Raw genomic sequence first — 22086 nt, forward strand, 5'->3', positions numbered from 1 at the left:
CATGCGATCTGCCATCTTAACTGACAAGTCCGGCGAGGCACAGGTAAGTCCTTGCCTGTGCACGAGTCAGTCTGAAATGAAATGCGGTCTCCGGGAGCAGGCAGTTCCAAGAACAGCCTCCGGGGGCCGTTCTCGGAACGGCCTGCTCCCGGAGACCGCATTTTATTTCAGACCGGCTCGCGCACAGGTAAGGACTTACCTGTGCCTCGCCGGACTTGTCAGTTAAGATGGCAGATCGCATGTGTTCGCGGGCGAACACTGCAAACTGGTCATCACTAATGGGCAGGCATATGTTATGGACAACGAACACAGGTGCATTTTATTGATGGCATTTTGAATGCTCAGAGAGACCGTGACGAGATCCTGAGGCCCATTGTTGTGCCATTCATCCACGACCATCACCTCATGTTGCAGCATGATAATGCAGAGCCCCATATTGCAAGGGTCTGTACACAACTCTTGGAAGCTGAAAACATCCCAGTTCTTGCATGGCCAGCATACTCACCGGACATGTCCCCCATTGAGCATGTTTGGGATGCTCTGGATCGGCGTATACGACAGCGTGTTCCAGTTCCTGCCAATATTCTGCAACTTCGCACAGCTATTGAAGAGGAGTGGACCAATATTCCACAGGCCACAATCAACAACCTCAACTCTATGCGACGGAGATGTGTTGCACTGCGTGAGGCAAATGGTGGCCACTCCAGATACTGACTGGTTTTCAGTCCGCAGAGCCCCCCTCCCCCAGTAAGGCAAAACTGTGCACATTTCAGAGTGGTCTTTTATTGTGGGAAGTATAAGACGGATCAGTCTACAAATGGTATCCGTTTGCATACAGATTGCGACGGAACTGCCTGCCGAAATCCAGCACCGCTAGTGTGAAAGTACTCTAACACAGATTTAGACAGATTTGTGAACAATTTTTGAGAGTAATGGGTCTTTTGTGTATGTAGAAAATGTTTCAGATCTTTGAGTTCAGCTCATGCAAAATGGGAGCAAAACCGAAAGTGTTGCGTTTATATTTTTGGTCAGTGTATATATATATATATATATAATGGAAAAAATTGGACTGCACTCCAGACGGTTTCTTCAGTAAAACAACAGGTGGTGTTTATTCACACATGTGGTGGCAGCAAACAAGCATATATATATATTTTTTATAATGTGTGTGTGTATATAATATATGTTTACATATGTTTGTACCAGTCCGGTATAGCTGTAATATTAAGCTTAATATGAGAAGCAGAAGGTCAACTCCTTCTGCATTTACACTACTTAAATTAAATCTTACAATAATAATTAGACATAAATTATTCCCGCTCACGTCTTGGCAGTAATTCCCAGTCTTTAGCTGAACCCTCTGGCAGCTTCATTGGCGAAAATACAGTCACCCACGAGACGAGACTCAGGAGCTTGTCACTCACACTGCTTCTGGAGAATCAAGAACAAGGTGACAGTACGAGCTCGTAGACTGTAAGCCAGCACTATAAAGACGTATGATGTCTTATATTTGAGGTATATATATATATATAGATCAGGGTGTCTTGCCCGCCATAGACTCCCCCTTATATCTTTCTAATGATTCACCAGTAATTTTGACCTATGAAATTTATTAGCTTAAAGGGGTTGTCCTATTACTGTAACTTATCCTCTATCCTACAGGTTAGGGGGTCTGTGTCTGATGGTGGGGGGCCAACCGCTGGGGCACCTGCCTATCTCTAGTATGGGGGCCCATGTTTCCCCATTTAAATGGAGCGACAGACCCCCATGCACGCTCCTGCCCCATTCAGCTCTGAGTGCTTGTCTGCAGAAGCCTCCTAGAGTTGAATGGCGTGGCGACACGCGTCTGTCCACTGCTCTGTTTGAACGGGGGAACACAGGCCCCAATTTTTGTGATCTGCAGGAGCCCCAGGAGTCAAACCCCCCGCCAGTCAGACACTTATCCCCTATCCTGTGGATAAAGGGTAAGTTGTAATTGGACGGCCCCTTTCGGACAGAGCGATTATTGTATGAATTTTCATGTACTCATTCATATTTTAAGAAATTATTACCGCATCTATTAGCATACCAATTAATACATCATTCATTTTTCGTGAATCGGGCAAATCTGCCTGACTGAAAGGTTATCGTTAGTCGCCACCCCATCCCCTTATCTAAATAGTAATCTGCCATTGGTTAGCAGTGTAATTGGACTGGGGGGGGCATCCAGGCAACGGTTGTAATAACGAGCAAACAGCAAAACCGTTTAGAGATTATTGTTCGTTTGATTGGGCGTCTTTTGACCGCAGACGACTCACTAAATCGCCTTTGCCGCTCTTTAATGAATAAATATCTGCTTGCCTAATAGGAGCCATAGTCCCTTACATGTAATCTAATGGGACATAGGAAGCTGCTTTTACAGAGTGGACCCCATATCTACCGAGCCTCCATGTAGTAGCACATGGGGTCTGTCTGCCCCTGCCCACTACTAGTCTTTGCTTCTCCATTTCTTTAGTACCTGGTGCTGTTCCCCATACTCATAAGTATCTATTCACACGTCACAGTCCTATCATATTTTTGGTGCAGTTTTCCCAAGATGACTGCAACATGTGAATAGACCCTAATCATACATCAGTAAGGGATTGATCTCTCTGGGGCTCCTAATTAGAACAGCGGGAGCTGTACACAGTATAGAAAATTGGGTGTTAAAGGCAACCTCTGTCCATATGCCCTTTTATTCTCTGCCTAAGGACCACCCCAGCCCCGTCTGTATCAGCCAGAACGGAGAGGTGGTCTGATCTGGACCATCCATGGATTGTACTGATGACCACTTATTCTCCTTGTAGCTGCCATTTGCAGGAAATATGGCCGGTGACGAGAGGCTTTACCTAATGATCACAGCTAATAGCCGGGAGTAAATCGGCCCATTTAATAAAAGCAGTTGTTCTCCAAACGTTCCTATAAGGCTATGTTCACACGACTGATTTCAAATCCCACTTTTCTATGTCAGAAATCTGAGGCTGAGTCGCAGTTAGCCCCTTTATCATTCCGTTTTCTGTGAACAGGGTTGAAGAAACCCAGTTTAGGCCTCATCCGCATTTCCGTGTCAGTTTCACGTCCGTGGAAAGCGCCCGTGTTTCACCCGTGAGGATGTCCGTTAAGGATCCGTGTTTGGTCCGTGTCCCCGTTTTTACCCTCCATGTGTCCTCCATATTCCACAGATTCTGCTCGGATGAAAATTAACTTCCAAAGCATCTCCTATCAGTCTTCAGTGAAAAACGGATGCAACACGTCTATCCGTGTTTTCTCCGTGATTTTCACAGACCCATAGACTTTGATGGGCATATTTGGTCCACATCACGAACCGAAGTAGTGCATGTCTCTGTGATTTTGGTTTACTGACCCACGGTCAGTAAAAAAATACTTGTGTGAACACACATTGAAATCAATGGGTACCTGTAATGTCCGCAGAAAACGAGGACCGCACACGTCGGTGAAAAATAGAAATGTGGACGAGGCCTCACGCGTGAAAGCTTCATAGTCTGAACATGGCTACTTTTCACCACAACATAAGAATTCTTTAAAAAAAAAGAAAATCCCATTCACTAAGGACTAACTGCTAAAAAACTGCCACGTGTCATCGTACAAGATGTCCTGGTGTCACCACCCTAGCACATCATGATCTTCCAGTTTATTGAAGTGCTTTTGCTGCGCTAGTATATTGCTGTCCTGTCCTCAGGATAGGTCATCAATATCAGATGTGCGGGGGTCCGACTCCCGGCCCCCCCGATCAGCTGTTTGAAGTAGAAGCGATGCTTATGCGAGCGCTGCAGCTTCTTCACTGTTCTGCTCTCTGTTTACGGCCCCGTGCACACAACTGTATCCGTTTTGCGGTCTGCAAATTGTGAATCCGCAAAATACGGACACAGTCATGTGTACGGGGTCAAAATTGTAGCGGTGAAGTATAGCTACAGCTGCTCGTCCCTTTCAAGCAAACTATTTGGAGGGGGGGGGTGAGGAGTTAATGGAAAAACTGTATTGTACCGGAATCTGGGATGTGTTGAAGGGCAATGACTTTAATTTCTGCTATTGTCCTCCATTCCTGCTCTCCCAGATTGACTGTATTCACACTGATGGTTGTTGTTATTTTAGCAACGCAGACAATGACCACTAGATGTCAGAGTTGATTTACTGTTTGTGTGTCTGTAATGCTGTACATAGCAGAGCTGCGCCCGCTCCGTGTAGTATATGCATTGAAATACTGGACTGTACGTCTTACCTGTGCATCGCTGTACAGTAAGTTGTATGCATTCATAGGGGGTCACTTGTATGGGCGTTATAAAGAATGTCACACCATTCAGACAAACCCTAAAGAAGCTGAAGTTGCTGCCAACTAAAGGGGTTGTGGTACAGTATAGGGGGTCCCGTCCTCTATGAGCCTGATTGGAGAGCCACCAACAAGCAGGCCTGACCATGTTTTACATGGACGCCCATTCTTCTGAATGCGTTACTATATTTCGCCTGTAGCGGTCACTGCAGAGAACAGTAACTTTCTCCTGGTGTTTAATCATCTGATCGCCGTTAAAGGGGATGAAACGACTACTTTAATGGTCGTCTGTTCCAAGTGCGAGAGGACTTTAATAATGGAGCGGAGAATGTTGTATATAAGGGCTAGATAACCCCCAATTCCGGTGCATTCCTGTCTTATAAACTGATGGCGTATCACTAGTGTATGCATCACTTCATGAAAGCTATAGAAATGGGCTCTCCTGTGCAGGGAAAAGCAGTCGGCCCCATTTACTTGCCCAGCAGATGGCTAGAGCTGCTGATTTCCTGGGAAATACAGTAAGGGTGCACGCACATGACCGTATGTATTTTGCTCTCCACGCAAAAAAATACAGGTGGCGTCCGTGTTACATCGTTTTAGTTTTTTTTGTTTTTGCGGACCCATTGTAACAATGCCTGTTGTTGTCCACAAATCAGGCAAGAATAGGACATGTTTTATCTTCATTGTAGGGCCGCCGAATGGACATACGGATGAGGACAGAACACAGTGCCGCCTTAAAGAGGTTATCCTGGAAAAGATATTGATCCTTATCCTCAGTTGGACCCCTGCCGATCAGGTGTTAGAAGAGGCCATGTGCCCCGTGAGCGCTGCGGCCTCTTCCTAGGTCATGTGACGTCACCGCACTTCGATCATATGGTTTCCTTGCACCTTAGCTTCATTTAAAGGGCTTCTGTCATCAAAAAATCGTTATATATCTGGCTGACATTAGCGATGTGCTAATGTCAGCAGAACATAACTGTATGACTTATATCTCCCTGCCTGCCGGAGTTAACTGTATGACTTTTGTAATATGCTAATGAGCCTCTACAGGGCTCCAGATGGCGACCAAAATGGTCGCAAATACGACCTAGAATTGCTAAATGGCGACAAGACTTTCTAGTCTTGTAGCCATTTGCGCCTAGACCCGCCGCTGCTCTGCCACTTTCACATTAAACTGAGATGGCAGGCGCTGCTCTCAGCACGTCCCATGTTCTTCTCAACGGCACAGGGGAGAAGGAGGCAGTCCCTCCCCCCTGTGCCGCTGCTGCCGCTGCCACCAATGGGCTGATAGCAGGGGGGAGGAGGGGAGGGGCTGTGGCCACTGCGCCACCAATGAATATAGTTTATGCTTAATGCAAACGCAGGCTGCGCTGCGGGTGCCGGACATATCCCTTACCCGGCACCCAGTCACTATGTCTGCGCGCTGCGATCCGCCGCTATTAACCCCTTAGGCGCAGACATAGAGCATAGAGGCTGGGTGCCGGGTATGGGATATGTCCAGCACCCGCAGCCTGCGTTTGTATTAAGCATAAACGATATTCATTGGTGGCGCAGTGCACCGAACCCCTACCCCCCCCCCCCCCCCCCCCCAAAGTATTATAATCATTGGTGGTATAGTGTGGCCCCAACCCCCCATCCCCCAAGTATTATCATTGGTGGCAGTGGCAGTTCCAATCGGAGCCCCAGCAGTGTAATCCTGGGGCTCCGATCGGTTACCATGGCAGCCAGGACGCTACTGAAGCCCTGGCTGCCATAGTCAGCTCCCTGCTGCTGTGTGTACTATGCACAGGGCAGCAGGGACAGCGTAAGATCCTATTCACCCTGATAGAGCTCTATTAGGGTGAATAGGACAAGGGATGAAAGATCTCAGGTTCTGGCCCCTAAGGGGGTAAATAGGTAAATAAAAAGTTTTAAAAAAACAAACACAAAAATCTTAAGTTCAAATCATCCCTTTCCCAATTTTACATATAAAATATATAAACAATAAAAAAAATTACATATCGTCATGCCCGAAAAAGTGCAAACTATTAAAATATTTAAAAATATCTCCTATGTGGTGAACGCCGTAACAGCAAGAAAAAAAAACAAAACGTGCAATTTGCCATTTTTTTGTTACCTTGTCCCGACAAAAATTATGTTAGGACTGTTCTATTATGGTCCAGACGTTCCATAAAATCTGGAATGCACGCAGCTTTTTTGGTGTTTTATTTTTTTCACGTGGTGTCGAGTATCGCAATACTTTTTTATGGTATCGAAATGGAGTCAAAATTTTGGTATCGTGACAATCCTAGGTAAGACATGTGTGATTTTTTTTTTTTTATTATACCGTAATTTTATGTATTTTAAATTTGGCGACTAAAAATTTACATTTGGCTCCTACATTTTTTTTAGTCTGGAGCCAATGGCTCCTTGATATTTTTTTTTTAGTCTGGAGCCCTGCTCTAGGTGCTAGTGGGGCGTTGCTGCAGCACCTAGAGGCTCTGTCCTCTCACCGTTTGGCACGCCCTTGTATCGGTGATTGACATCCTCTTTCTCCTTTGTGCCCGTAAAATCCAGCGCCTGCGCCATCACGTTTAGTATTCGGCGCAGTGAGTGAAGGACGCTCACTGCGCCTACGCAGAATTCTAAAGTGGACGGCGCAGGCGCAGGATTTTACGGGCACAGAAGAGAAAGAGGATGTCAATCACTGATACAAGGGCGTGCCAAACGGTGAGAGGACGGAGCCTCTAGGTGCTGCAGCAACGCCCCACTAGCACCTAGAGGCTCATTAGCATATTACAAAAGTCATTTTTTAGCGCTAACTCCAGCAGGCAGGGAGATATAAGTAATACAGTTATGTTCAGCTGACATTAGCACATCGCTAATGTCAGCCAGCTACATAACGATTTTTTGATGACAGAAACCCTTTAAGTCAATGGGGCTGAAATGCAATACCAAGCACAACCACTATACCATGTAAGGCGCTGTAGTGCCTGCAGCGCCCACCAGAGTGAGTGCCGCGGCTCCCTGAAACAGCTGAACAGCGGGGGTCCTGGGACTTGGACCTACGGCAATGTGATAATGATGACTAATCCTCAGGATAGGGTATAAATGACTGACTGACTGTCGGGGTCCTGTTCCCCGTCCTGATGGAATGGCAGGTCAAGCATGCATCCTGCTGCCCCTTACATTCTTTATGTGACTGCCGGAGAGCACGTCAATGCAAAACTGCTACTATGGGGGAAATTCATCAAAACTGGTGCAGAGGAACATTACACTAGTTGCCCATAGCAATCAAGTGAACGCCATTGTGGCTATGTCTGGATAATAAAACTATCTCGGATAATTGCTGATTCATTGACCTCCGATACAATCATGACCAGTGCCTGCCGGTCTGGTTACTTCCATATTATAGCAGTTTTACTTGCCTTTAACCCCGTCCTCTCCAGAGTAGTCGCTCGGTCCTCTCTGTGCTGTATGATGTAGTAGATCAGTAAAGGGATACTTGCTGGCAGCTCGGTTGTTGGGCCGTCAGCCATGTTAAAGTGTTTCCATAAATCCTTACACTCTTCCAGAGGCTTGCCGTTACATCTGACAGGGGCGGACATCTTTCTTCAGACGGAGCCAAGGAATTTTGTTTTTCTAACATTGTTTTATTTCCAGATTTCCCACATCCTCAGTAAAGGGAATACCCGTATCCATTTCATTCCCCCTTCATACAAACCTACTCATCCAGATGTAATGTATATAACATAATGTACGTCTTGCTGACTTTCATGGTGGAGCGTTAACCTCTGCAGGAAACAAACTTGACATATTTCCTTCAAATTACTGTAGATTTGCTGAATTTATAATAGTGAAGATAACTAAAGATAAAATGTGACATGTGGAAATGTTTGGGCATCCTGTCCGGTAAGGCTAGGTTCACATCTGCGCTCGTATTTCTGTTATTTCTGTTCTGTTGGGCAGAAGGAGTAGAAAAATTAAAATAACAGCAGTGCCCAAGGGCATGCAACTATGGTGCCAAACTGCATCTCCATATGCCTCCAATTCCTTATAGAGGCATACACGGTAGGGTTGTAGCGGGTATTAAATTATCGATACCCAATCGATACTTTTGTACCATTATCGATTTGATACCCGGATTTGACATTTACCGCTGCTAGGCTGCGCTACTCACCCATTATTAATACAAATACAGGAGGCGGGTGCCGGCGGCAGAATCACATAGCCAACACCCAACCTCTATGACAGGGCGCTGCAATCCGCGGCAGTTAACCCCTTGTGCCAGCTATGTGATTCTGACGCTGGCACCAGCCTCCTGTATTTGTATTAAAAGGTTACTTATCTTCATTGGTGGCACAGTGCACCCCCCAACCCTCCCCCCCCCCCCCCCAGTGGCCACCACAGGGTCCCCTTCCCTCCTCCTCATTGATGTTGCAGTGGCAGGTTCTGATCGGAGCCCCAGCAGTGTAATTCTGGGGCTCTGATCGGTTACCATGGCAGCCAGGACGCTACTGAAACCCTGGTTTCCATGGTAAGCTCCCTGCTGCTGTGTGTACTATGCACAGGGCAGCAGGGAGAGTGTGAAGTCCTATTCACCCTAATAGAGCTCTATTAGGGTGAATAGGACAAGGGATGAAAAGATCCCAGGTTCTAGTCCCTAAGGGGACTAACAGTTATTAATCAAAAAGTAAAAAACAAACCCCAAAATATTAAGTTTAAATTCCCCCCCTTCCCAATTTTACATATAAAATGTATAAACAATAAATAAATAAACATATTACATATCACCACGCCCAAAAAAGTGCGAACTATTAAAATATAAATAAAAATATCTCCTATGTGGTGACCGCCGTTACAGAAAAAATAAAAATAAAAACCGCGCAATTCGCCATTTTTTTAGTCACCTTGTCTCCCCAAAAAATTGGATCGGACTGTTCGATTATGGGCCGGACGTTCCATTAAATGCCGAATGCACGCTGCTCTTTTGGTGGTTTATTTTCTTTCGCGTGATATCGAATGGTATCGAGTATCGCAATACTTTTTTATGGTATCAAAATCGAATCAAAATTTTGGTATCGTGACAACCCTAATACATGGGTGCAAATCTGTATGTCTTTCCTTGTTCAGTTGGTTGTATTAATCTTTTCACGTCCTATTCGGCATGCCATTTTCCAACAGGACACTCCTATTAGCCCCCACATCCTGATAGCGAGGCCAATGGCAGACAAAGTGGTCATTGTCGGGCCTTGGGCTGCTATCTACAGAAGCCAATTAGGTCCTGCCAGAAGCATGGGGCAGCACTTTGGCTCAGTGGTTAGCACTGGTGCATTGCAGCGCTGGGGTCCTGGATTCAAAACCAACCAAGGACAACATCTGCATGGAGTTTGTATGTTCTCTCCGTGTTTGTGTGGGTTTCTCCCGGGAACTCTGGTTTCCTCCCACACTCCAAAGACATACTGATAGGGAGCTTACATTTCCCAGACTTTTCCAGATGTAACTACAATGACAATAATAAAGTTTCTACTTCTGTCAGTGCTCTACTGACAGTAATATGTCTTTATTGCAGTGTATTATACCTAGGGTTGTTGCGGGTATCGAAATTTCGATACCCAATCGATACTTTTGTCCCGGTATCGATACGATACCGGGATTTCCGTTTTTTCGATACTGGGCTGCGCTTCTGCGCAGTCTAGTATCTCTGAACATGAGCGCGCTGCTATCGGCGCGCTCATGTTCTCTCTCAGCAGCACGGGGAGAAGGAAGCTGTCCTCCCTCCCCCTGTGCTGCTGCCGCTGCCACCAATGAGAAGAGAGGGGCGGAGGAGGGGCGGCAATGAGAAGAGAGGGGGTGGAGGAGGGGCGGCAATGAGAAGAGAGGGGCGGGCGCACTGCGCCACCAATGATAGGATTACTATCGGAGCGATGGGAGGAGACATCAGCTTCACTAGTGGGCGTTCCTTTTCCCTGCGCTGCGATTGGACAGCGCTACAGCCAGTGAGAAGGAACGCCCACTAGTGAAGCTGATGTCTCCTCCCATCGCTCCGATAGTAATCAGCAGCATGTGGAGCAGGAGAGGAGACAGTAATGGGGCACTGCGGGCGAACGGAGCGGCGCCCAGGACTAAATGGTGAGTGCTGAGACATCGCTGGGCGCCGCTCTGTGTGGCCTAATAGTGAAAGTCTGGACTCATATACAGTAGTCAGTCTTTAACTCATACAGGAGGCGGGTGCCGGCAGCAGAATCGCATTGCCGGCACCCTGCCCCTGACAGGGAGCTGCGATCAGCGGCAGTTAACTGCCGCTGATCTGCTAGTACCCGCCTCCTGTATAAAGGGGTAAAATCATTGGTGGTGCAGTGTGCCCCCCCCCCCCTCAATCCCCCCATCCCATTAAAATCATTGGTGGCACAGTGCGCCGGCCCCTCTCAACCCTCCAGTATTAAAATCATTGGTGGCAGTGGCCACAGGGACCTCTCCACTCCCCCTCATTGGTGGTGCAGTGGCAGCTTCTGATCGGAGCCCCAGCTGTGTAAGCCTGCGGCTCCGATCGGTTACCATGGCAGCCAGGACGCTACAGAAGCCCTGGTTGCCATGGTAACATCCCTGATGCTGTGTGCACAAAGCACAGAGCAGCAGGGACAGTGTGGAGTCCTATTCACCCTGATAGAGATCTATCAGGGTGAATAGGAAAAGGGATGAAAGATCCCAGGTTCTAGCCCCTAAGGGGGGAAATAGTTATTAAATAAAAAGTAAAAAAAAAAAAAAACACTAAAATATGAAGTATAAATCACCCCCCTTTTCCCAATTTCACATATAAAATATATAAATAAACATATTACATCGCCACGTCAGAAAAGTCCAAACTATTAAAATATAAAAAAAAAATCTAGGTGGTGAATGCCGGAACAGAAAAAATAAAATAAAAACTGCGCGATTCGCCATTTTTAAAAATGAGGAATGCACGTGGCTTTTTTTGTTTATTTTTTTCGCGTGGTATCGAATGGTATCGAGTATCGCAATACTTTTTCATGGTATCGAAACCGAATCAAAAATTTGGTATCGCAACAACTCTAATTATACCTATGTATTTTACCAGAGATCAGGGTGATATATATTCAAGTCCTCTTGTGGGACAAAAAAAAAAAGAAGTTTCACACTAGCGTTAAAGAGCTCTGGCAGGCTGTTCTGGCAGGGAACATCCTGCCGGAGCTCTCTGACTCCTACATTGCCGGACACTACCTGATGCTCTCCAGCCTCATTAGGCTGGATATCCGCTGGATCCCATTACAGTTAAACACGGAAAATATACCGCCTGTCGGATCTCTGTAACGATAGTGTGAAACTAGCCTAAAAGTTTTAAAATATTAAAGAAAAAGAAAATCCATTTTCCCCATTACAAATGAAATGTTGTGTCAAAAAAAATAAAAAGGAAAAAAAGTAAGGCCATCCTGTATTTCCCTCACTTCCCCATAAGCCCTTGCTCTCCTTACATGAACTAGCAGACCAATCAGAAATGCAGATAACCTCCTCCACTACCCCAGAGCAGTGTGTATCCTCTCACATACAGCTAACCAGAGATGAGCCCTGCAATTACATGAAATAAGTAAGCATTTGTTTTAGCCTCTTAATAGTCACATTAAAAGGTTTTTTAAGAACCATTTTGGGGTATATATAGTGTATTAAATAACTCTTGTTAATTTAATTTTAGAAGAAAGATAAAAAAAAACAGCAATTTTTACATTATTTTGCAGATTTTTTTTTATGGCGTTCACTGTGTGAACGCCATAAAAAGCTTTATTTTATTATGTGGGTCACTATATTGATGATAATGTCACACATTTTCATAGATTTTTCTCTCCTCCTGCAGCCTGTCAACTCTGCAGCTGCTCCCTCATTCTCCTCCACACTGACAGGGGGTGGGGCGGATGCTTTAGCTGCTCATATCTCTGGTTTCTATTGGCTGAAAGCTGACATTCCAATCTTTTAGACAATACCAGAATGACAGCAGTATGTTCAGTATAGGGGAAGATATCACTGTTAGAAATCGGGATGCTGTGAATGAAGCTGAAAGTGAAATTAAAAGCAGATTTTACCCGAGATTAGTCCCGACTCTATTTCTAACAGTGATTTTTCCTCTGTTGCTTGGACTTTAACTGTCATTCTGGTCTTGTATGAAAGTCTGGAATGTCAGCTTTCAAATAAGACCAGTTGCATGTTTCTAGCTGCTACCATTCAGATATCCCGATCTAAAGTTGCCCTCCACTTTCTGCCCGAGCCCAGGCACTCAGGGCTGTGCTCCTCCTCCCAGTGCTCTCCCCAGCACTCAGGGCTGTGCTCCTCCTCCCAGTGCTCCCACCAGTACTCAGGGCTGTGCTCGTCCTCCCAGTGCTCTCCCCAGTACTCAGGGCTTTGTTCCTCCTCCTAGTGCTCTCCCCAGCACTCAGGGCTGTGCTCCTCCTCCTAGTGCTCTCCCTAGTACTCAGGGCTGTGCTCCTCCTCCCAGTGCTCTCCCTAGTACTCAGGGCTGTGCTCCTCCTCCCAGTGCTCTCCCCAGTACTCAGGGCTGTGCTCCTCCTACCAGTGCTCTCCCCAGTACTCAGGGCTGAGCTCCTCCTACCAGTGCTCTCCTCAGTACTCAGGGCTGTGCTCCTCCTTCCAGTGCTCTCCCTAGTACTCAGGGCTGTGCTCCTCCTACCAGTGCTCTCCCCAGTACTCAGGGCTGAGCTCCTCCTACCAGTGCTCTCCCCAGTACTCAGGGCTGTGCTCCTCCTACCAGTGCTCTCCCCAGTACTCAGGGCTGAGCTCCTCCTACCAGTGCTCTCCCCAGTACTCAGGGCTGAGCTCCTCCTACCAGTGCTCTCCCCAGTACTCAGGGCTGTGCTCCTCCTCCCAGTGCTCTCCCCAGTACTCAGGGCTGTGCTCCTCCTCCCAGTGCTCTCGCCAGTACTCAGGGCTGTGCTCCTCCTCCCAGTGCTCTCCCCAGTACTCAGGGCTGTGCTCCTCCTCCCAGTGCTCTCGCCAGTACTCAGGGCTGTGCTCCTCCTCCCAGTGCTCTCCCCGTCTCTTGTTTATAATACAGAGGAGACTGTTGCATATGACAACGCTGTGAGAAGAGGCTGCATAATAGGAAAGTAGCATGCATTTCTGTGAGTTATTATCCGGTAAAACTGAAAAGGATTACATTTTAAAGCACAAAAGCATTTATACAGCAGGGTGTACTATACCATTAGGATATAAAAAATGAAACGACAATTACCCGTTAACCCCACCGGGGAATAAATAAATAAAAACCAAAGCAGAAATATTTTTTGTGTATCCTTCCGTACTTAAAGTGGAATAAAAATCCATCAAAAATTCATATTTCAAAATAATGGAAAAAAAATGGCGCCCTCTGTATAATAAATTGCTTTGCATTGGAGCTAGGCTGTTTCTGTGCTGTTTGACTAGTTCCCATTCACTGCTGTGGGGTTACAGAAACAGTGGAGCACCGGCTGCTCAGCCATTTCCATACCTTTACCGCCTCTGGTCAGGCTTTTACTGTGTTTAATTCCCTTTTTTGACATGAAAGGACATACAAGTGAAACTCGAAAAAATTAGAATATCGTGCAAAGTTCATTTATTTCAGTAATGCAACTTAAAAGGTGAAACTAACATATGAGATCGACTCATTACATGCAAAGCGAGATATTTCAAGCCTTTATTTGTTATAATTTGGATGATTATGGCTTACAGTTTATGAAACCCTAAAGTCACAATCTCAGGTTCCCTTTGCTCAGGGAATATGGATTAATTAGCTGACTAGAGTGTGACACATTGAGCCTAGAATATTGAACCTTTTCACAATATTCTAATTATAAGTTGCATTAGTGAAATAAATGAACTTTTGCACGATATTTGAATTTTTCGAGTTTCACCTGTATTTGACAACCCATTTAAAGAGATTTTCCTGGAGTATAAAATTGATCTTCGGTATCTGCTTGGTGTGGGTCTGAATCCCGACACCCACATTGGTCAGCTGCTTGAAGAGGCTGTGGCCACTTTGACCACTTCCTAGGCCAGTGATGTCACATGGTCACATCGGTCAGTTAAGTGAATGGGCTGGAATACCAAGCACAGCTGCAATCCAATGTACAGCGCTTTGCTTGGTGAGCTGTGAGGAGGCCGCAGCACTCACAGGAGCACAGTGACCTCTTCAAACAGCGGAACAGCAGGGACGCCAGGAGTTGGACCCTCGCCGATCAGATATTAATGATCTATCCTGAGGATAGCTCATCAACAACAAGCTCCCTGGAAAACCCTTTAAAGCCTAAAATAACCGGTTCACTGAGAGCACCTTATAGAGGCACCATATGGTGGCACATAGATTGCGAATGGCCTCGTAATAAGGAAGTGCAGGAACCCCATGCACCACAGTTCTGCCTTCTGGATGAGGCCTGACATTCAGGGCCAGTTCACATATTGCATGTGCGGACTGCCAGAGACCTCCTGTACTATTGCATATAGCATTTACTGGCTATGGCGGACACACTGTATGATGCACAGCTGGGTAGGTTTTTCCATGTAAGAAGTTAAAAGGTAATTTGACAAGAAAAAACGTTTTAAAGAGGACCTTTCACCACTCCTGACATACCTGATTAATAGCTTCATGCATTCCCCATGTAATAACAATTCTGGAACCTCTACTCTTATGGCTCTATGTTGTGCCATTCCTTTATTATTTCTACCAGAAGTTATGAATGAATTGCTAGCAGTCTGCAGTAAGGGTACTGAGGGGTGTTACCAGTTGGGAGTGTGTACCTGCACAGACTCACTCTATCCATTCAGTTCTACCATTGTCAGACTGTGCAGGGACACCCCCCCCCCCCCCCCCCCCCCCCAAACTAGTTACCACCCCTCTGTACCCTTACTGCAGACTGCTAGCAATTCATTCATAACTTCTGGTAGAAATAATAAAGGAATAGTACAACATAGAGCCATAAGAATAGATGCTTTACAATTGGTATTACATGGGGAATGCATGAAGCTATTAAAATTGGCATGTCAGGAGTGGGGACAGGTCCTCTTTAACTAACATTAATATAGTAGGCACCTCTGTGTGTTACCCCCATATCGTACCATCTACCATATAATGTTCTATGGGTCATGAGTGGGATGTACAGTCGTGGCCAAAAGTTTTGAGAATTACATAAATATTGGAAATTGGAAAAGTTGCTGCTTAAGTTTTTATAATAGCAATTTGCATATACTCCAGAATGTTATGAAGAGTGATCAGATGAATTGCATAGTCCTTCTTTGCCATGAAAATTAACTTAATCCCCAAAAAAACTTTCCACTGCATTTCATTGCTGTCATTAAAGGACCTGCTGAGATCATTTCAGTAATCGTCTTGTTAACTCAGGTGAGAATGTTGACGAGCACAAGGCTGGAGATCATTATGTCAGGCTGATTGGGTTAAAATGGCAGACTTGACATGTTAAAAGGAGGGTGATGCTTGAAATCATTGTTCTTCCATTGTTAACCATGGTGACCTGCAAAGAAACCCGTGCAGCCATCATTGCGTTGCATAAAAATGGCTTCACAGGCAAGGATATTTGGCTACTAAGATTGCACCTCAATCAACAATTTATAGGATCATCAAGAACTTCAAGGAAAGAGGTTCAATTCTTGTTAAGAAGGCTTCAGGGCGTCCAAGAAAGTCCAGCAAGCGCCAGGATCGTCTCCTAAAGAGGATTCAGCTGCGGGATCGGAGTGCCACCAGTGCAGAGCTTGCTCAGGAATGGCAGCAGGCAGGTGTGAGCGCATATGCACGCACAGTGAGGCGAAGACTTTTGGAAGATGGCCTGGTGTCAAGAAGGGCAGCAAAGAAGCCACTTCTCTCCAAAAAAAAACATCAGGGACAGATTGATCTTCTGCAGAAAGTATGGTAAATGGACTGCTAAAGACTGGGGCAAAGTCATATTCTCAGATGAAGCCTCTTTCCGACTGTTTGGGGCATCTGGAAAAAGGCTTGTCCGGAGAAGAAAAGGTAAGAGCTTCCATCAGTCCTGTGTCATGCCAACATTAAAGCATCCTGAGACCATTCATGTGTGGGGTTGCTTCTCATCCAAGGGAGTGGGCTCACTCACAATTTTGCCCAAAAATAAAGAATGGTACCAAAACACCCTCCAACAGCAACTTCTTCCAACAGTCCAACAACAGTTTGGTGAAGAACAATGCATTTTCCAGCACGATGGAGCACCGTGCCATAAGGCAAAAGTGATAACTAAGTGGCTCGGGGACCAAAACGTTGACATTTTGGGTCCATGGCCTGGAAACTCCCCAGATCTTAATCCCATTGAGAACTTGTGGTCAATCCTCAAGAGGCGGGTGGACAAACAAAAACTCACTAATTCTGACAAACTCCAAGAAGTGATTATGAAAGAATGGGTTGCTATCAGTCAGGAATTGGCCCAGAAGTTGATTGAGAGCATAAAGAAGGGCCAACACTGCAAATACTGACTCTTTGCATAAATGTCATGTAATTGTCGATAAAAGCCTTTGAAACGTATGAAGTGCGTGTAATTATATTTCACTACATCACAGAAACAACCGAAACAAAGATCTAAAAGCAGTTTAGCAGCAAACTTTGTAAAAACTAATATTTGTGTCATTCTCAAAACTTTTGGCCACGACTGTATATGTATATTGGCACCTCAGACATGCCATCATTTGCTCAGGCTGTAGCTGATAGCAGAGTCAGCGTTGTGATGAGTTTTACTGGAAATCCACTCGTTAATGATCCAGTGATGTTACAACCTCATTGCTCTTTTATGAGGTTCACAACATCCAGGTTTATGTGCGGCCATCATCTGAATCCTCTGTAAAATGAAGCTTATAAAGGTCGGAAGTGCAGTAAAGTCATTAAAAGGATTCTGCCTATTAATAACAATGTTATTGATCCGGAGATGGTATAAACCATGTACGCCTGCTCACTCACACTGACTACATGGCCTCATGTGAAATAGATGCTGTATATCATAACAGGAGATTATACCGATGTCCCTGCTCCAGTCACCATATGTGCCCCAATTCCCATGCTTCAGATGATGACCCGAAGTTATTACTTCGCAAAGTCTCGCAAGACTTGGGGTAATAACTTCCGAAATAAATTTCTACTGTAAAAAAACTTTTACTGAACTCGGGTTTGGTTCCAAGTTACCACTTTCTTATCTACAGATACACCTTCTCCTTTACATGCCCAGCTTGGACAACCCCCTCATCTACTCTATATGTTAAGCTGACAACCTCTCATCTACTTGTCCATTTTTTACAAGTCCCTTGTTTTCATGTCCATCGTTAACAATGCCCTCATGTACTTGTCCACCTTTCACAAACCCTCATCCACACAGCCACTTTTGTCAACCCTTTTGATCTCCATGCCCAGCTTGTCAGTGTCCGTCTTTGAAAGGTTCCTTAGCTACATCACCAGATTTGACAACCCCCTCATCTACATCTTCAGCAGACAACCTCTCATCTTCCCTTATCACATGTCTATCTTTGACAACACCCCAATTTGACAAACTCTCCTGTACACAACCACCTTTGACAGCCTGGCTTAGGGCACTTTCACACTAGCGTTATTCTTTTTCGGTATTGAGTTCCGTCCTAGGGTCTCTATACCGGAAAAGAACTGATCAGTTTAATCCCCATGCATTCTGAATGGAGAGCAATCCGTTCAGGATGCATCAGGATGTCTTCAGTTCAGTCTTTTTGACTTTTCAGGACGGAGATAATACCGCAGCATTTTTTCCCATTGAAATGCATTAATGCCGGATCCGGCCCCGACTGTTCTGGCAAAACGGATCAGTTTTTGCGGTCTGCGCATGGTGAGACCGCAAAAAATAAAAAATTCCGGATCCGTTTTTTCCGGATGACACTAGAGATGCATTTCAATGCATTTGTCTGACGGATCAGGATCCTGATCGTCTGACAAATGCCATCAGTTTGCATACGTTTTGACAGATCCGACAGGCAGTTCCGGCGACGGAACTGCCTGATGGAATCCTCTGCCGCAAGTGTGAAAGTACCCTTAGGCTACTTTTACATCTGCGTGGTTAATACCAGTTTTCAGATCCGGCACAGGATCTCAAGCCAGAATTAAATGGATCCGTGCCGTTTAGTACATCCGGATGCTTCAATTTTGACCGGATCCAGTTATATTAAATCAAAACTGAACAAATCGAATCTGGTCTGAAAATCATTGTAAGTCAATGGGTGCCGTTTTTTTTTTCCAGTAACAAAAAATATTATTTTCATACCAGAAATTATTTTCAAACCGGACACAAAACCGCAACTTGCAGCTGCATACTTATGAATCCTGACAATGAATGGGGACAAGACTGAACCATTTAGTTCCGGTTTTGAGATCCTCTGCCGGATCTCAAAACCTGGAATTGAAAACGCAGATGTGAAAGTAGCCTTTTCTACATGCCCCGCTTGTCTACGTGGCCGGCTTTGACAAGCCCCTTCTTTACTTCATCTTATTTAACAGCCCCTCATCTAGATCCCCGGCTTCTACAAGTTGATGTTGAAGGTCCTCCTGCCAGTGCTGTAGTCTATAGAATTGCCGAGGTGCTCAGTAGTGCCCTCTGCTGTCAGGATCTGCTAGTCTCTGATATGGCCATGATCAATACTGAGAATTTTTAATCTAAATGTCACCTATTAGGACATGGAGTTTTCTAATTAGTAAATCATTCAAAGATCATTTTTCCATATATTTTCATTTTCTTTGCAACACACAAACCTAAGACGAGACCATCTAAAATGTACTCTTTTATTTCATTCCTATTTGTGCTTTTAATATTTTAACAGATCAGATCCAAGCAATGAAAGCATAAGAAGATGAGAGAATCTGGCATCCCTCCACCTCCTGCACACCTGGACCCCAGAAAGTGCTATCGTCCGTATAGTTTACCAGACTGAGACTCCTATATCTACCATTATCTAGCACCTCGGGTTTTGTAAAGCGTGAATAGTGCAATGTTACAATGGGAAATACTCAATAGTATGAATTAATGAATCATTTCTTCAACTTTTAATGTATTTTGTTAAAATCGTGAAATTCCACTTGTCCAACTTGTAAATACTACAATGTTTGTGGGTTACGTTTTAACTTATTAATTTATTCACCTCTGTATTATGGCAATTGTACTGTAATATATCATAAAAGTAGATTTTGTATTTTAGTATTGAAAATACATCAGCAAACCTGAGCAATATTACAGATGTGTATGTGTGTGTGTATATATATATACCCAAAAATTTTAATGTGTGACAAAGGAAATAAACATATTGAAAAAACTTCTGGCTACATTTTTCTGATTAACAAATAATTTTGTTCACTTCAGTAAATGGGATTTATCATGTAGACACAGTTAATACAAGGCACTTACTAATGTATTGTGATTGTCCATGTTGCCTCCTTTGCTGGCTGGATTCATTTTTCCATCACATTATACGCTGCTTGTTTCCATGGTTATGACCACCCTGCAATCCACCAGCGGTGGTCGTGCTTGCAAACTATAGGATAAAGCGACAGCCTAATTGGTGGCCGAGACTGCAGGAGTAGGGATGAACGAACCCAACTTTACGGGGTTCAGTGTTCGGATGGGTTAGTAATTCCATTATAGGTTCCATTAAAACGGAATATGACGGATTGCAAAACGGAAGCCTTTAAGAGGCATTTTGTTTTGATCAGTCACAATAGAACTCTATGGCCAAGCATAACGGATCCGCCTGGTTTCCATTATGCAGGACAGAAAGCAAAGTCCTGCATAATGGAAACCAGATGGATCCGTTATGCTTTCCCATAGACTTCTATTGTGACTGATCAAAACGGAATGCCTCCTAAAGGCCTCCATTTTGCATTCCGTCCAGGAATTCCGTTATATTCCGTTATAACGAAATCCATAACGGAATTCCTAACCCCACCAAACTCAAACCCAGTAAAGTTCAGGTTCACTCATCCCTATGCAGGAGTGCTCATAGGCTGGTGATTTTTCGTACCGTGTGAAAGTACGGCTATCGCTGCTGTATTGCAGGGTGGTTGGAACCATGGAAACGAGCAGTGTATAATGTGATGGAAAACTGAATCCAGCCAGCATAGGAGGCAATATGGATAATAATACATTAGTAAGTGCCTTGTATTTACTGTATCTACATGATAAATGCCATTTGTTGAAGTGAGACAACCCCAAGATATTTTTACTCTGGATAGGTTATCAGTATTTTTTCTTGGGGGTTCTACACCTGGGATCCCCCACCGATTTACTGTTTGAGAAGGCACCAGCGCTTGCAGTAGTTCCGTAACCTTATCCCCGCTTTCCCTAGGCCAGGGGTACTCAATTACTTTTTGTAAAGGTCTACAAAATTAAATCTGCCGTGAGGTGGAGGTCCAGACTAAACACGAAGAGGTGCAGGTGCCGCACACACATTGGCGGCCACTAAATTAATAGTCCTATTTACCTCACATTTTTAGTACCCACATCTCTAGTATGCCATTAGGAGGGCCACTTACCACTCACTAACTGTGGGGGCACTCTGCTGTTATTGATGCTGCCATACAGAGGGACTCTGACCACTCACTGACTATGGGGACACTCTGGCTAATTTTATGGGGGGGGTTAGTGCTTATGTTTTAGGGGCATGTGCATGACGGCTCAGACAGGCTCATGCAGGTCATACACACAGGGAGATCGTCCACAGTCCTCAGTTCTGCCCACAGATACCACAGTTGAGATGATTGCTGGCAGCACATGTCCAAATGTATTACAAAGCCTCCTCTCCCCAGCAGCCCTGACCTGGTGCAGACACTGACCTCTCCTCCTCCCCCTAGTGCTGGAAAGCCATCCTCTCTCCTGCAGCCCTAGTCTGGTGCAGACACTGACCTCTCCTCCTCCCCCCAGTGCTGGACAGCAGTCCTCTCCCCTGCAGCCCTAGTCTGGTGGAGACACTGACCTCTCCTCCTCCCCCCAGTGCTGGACAGCAGTCCTCTCCCCTGCAGCCCTAGTCTGGTGCAGACACTGACCTCTCCTCCTCCCCCCAGGGCAGGACAGCAGTCCTCTCCCCAGCAGCCCTGACCTGGTGCAGACACTGACCTCTCCTCCTCCCCCTAGTGCTGGAAAGCCATCCTCTCCCCTGCAGCCCTAGTCTGGTGCAGACACTGACCTCTCCTCCTCCCCCCAGGGCAGGACAGCAGTCCTCTCCCCAGCAGCCCTGACCTGGTGCAGACACTGACCTCTCCTCCTCCCCCTAGTGCTGGACAGCCATCCTCTCTCCTGCAGCCCTGACCTGGTGCAGACACTGACCTCTCCTCCTCCCCCCAGTGCTGGACAGCAGTCCCCACCCCTGCAGCCCTAGTCTGGTGGAGACACTGACCTCTCCTCCTCCCCCCAGTGCTGGACAGCCATCTTCTCCCCTGCAGCCCTGACCTGGTGCAGACACTGACCTCTCCCCCTCCCCCCAGTGCTGGACAGCAGTCCTCTCCCCTGCAGCCCTAGTCTGGTGCACACACTGACCTCTCCTCCTCCCCCTAGTGCTGGACAGCAGTCCTCTCCCCAGCAGCCCTGATCTGGTGCAGACACTGACCTCTCCTCCCCCTAGTGCTGGACAGCAGTCCTCTCCCCAGCAGCCCTGACCTGGTGCAGACACTGACCTCTCCTCCTCCCCCTAGTGCTGGACAGCCATCCTCTCTCCTGCAGCCCTAGTCTGGTGCAGACACTGACCTCTCCTCCTCCCCCCAGTGCTGGACAGCAGTCCTC

At 45.8% G+C, this 22086-nt stretch overlaps 1 protein-coding gene across 2 annotated transcripts in view; it reads left to right on the forward strand.

Moving 5' to 3' along the window:
- The window catches only part of ARL6 (ADP ribosylation factor like GTPase 6), a 270741-nt gene extending 251192 nt beyond the window's left edge, over nt 1-19549 (forward strand). For both annotated transcript variants that reach the window (XM_040423274.1, XM_040423275.1), the window contains exon 8: nt 19139-19549. In XM_040423274.1, the coding sequence (XP_040279208.1) occupies nt 19139-19164 (26 nt within the window). In that variant the 3' untranslated portion in view covers nt 19165-19549. The remainder of the gene's footprint in view (nt 1-19138) is intronic.
- Nucleotides 19550-22086: the final 2537 nt, after the last annotated feature.

The sequence above is a fragment of the Bufo bufo genome, chromosome 3 (genome assembly GCF_905171765.1).
Source record: "Bufo bufo chromosome 3, aBufBuf1.1, whole genome shotgun sequence".
NCBI classification, from domain to species: domain Eukaryota; kingdom Metazoa; phylum Chordata; class Amphibia; order Anura; family Bufonidae; genus Bufo; species Bufo bufo.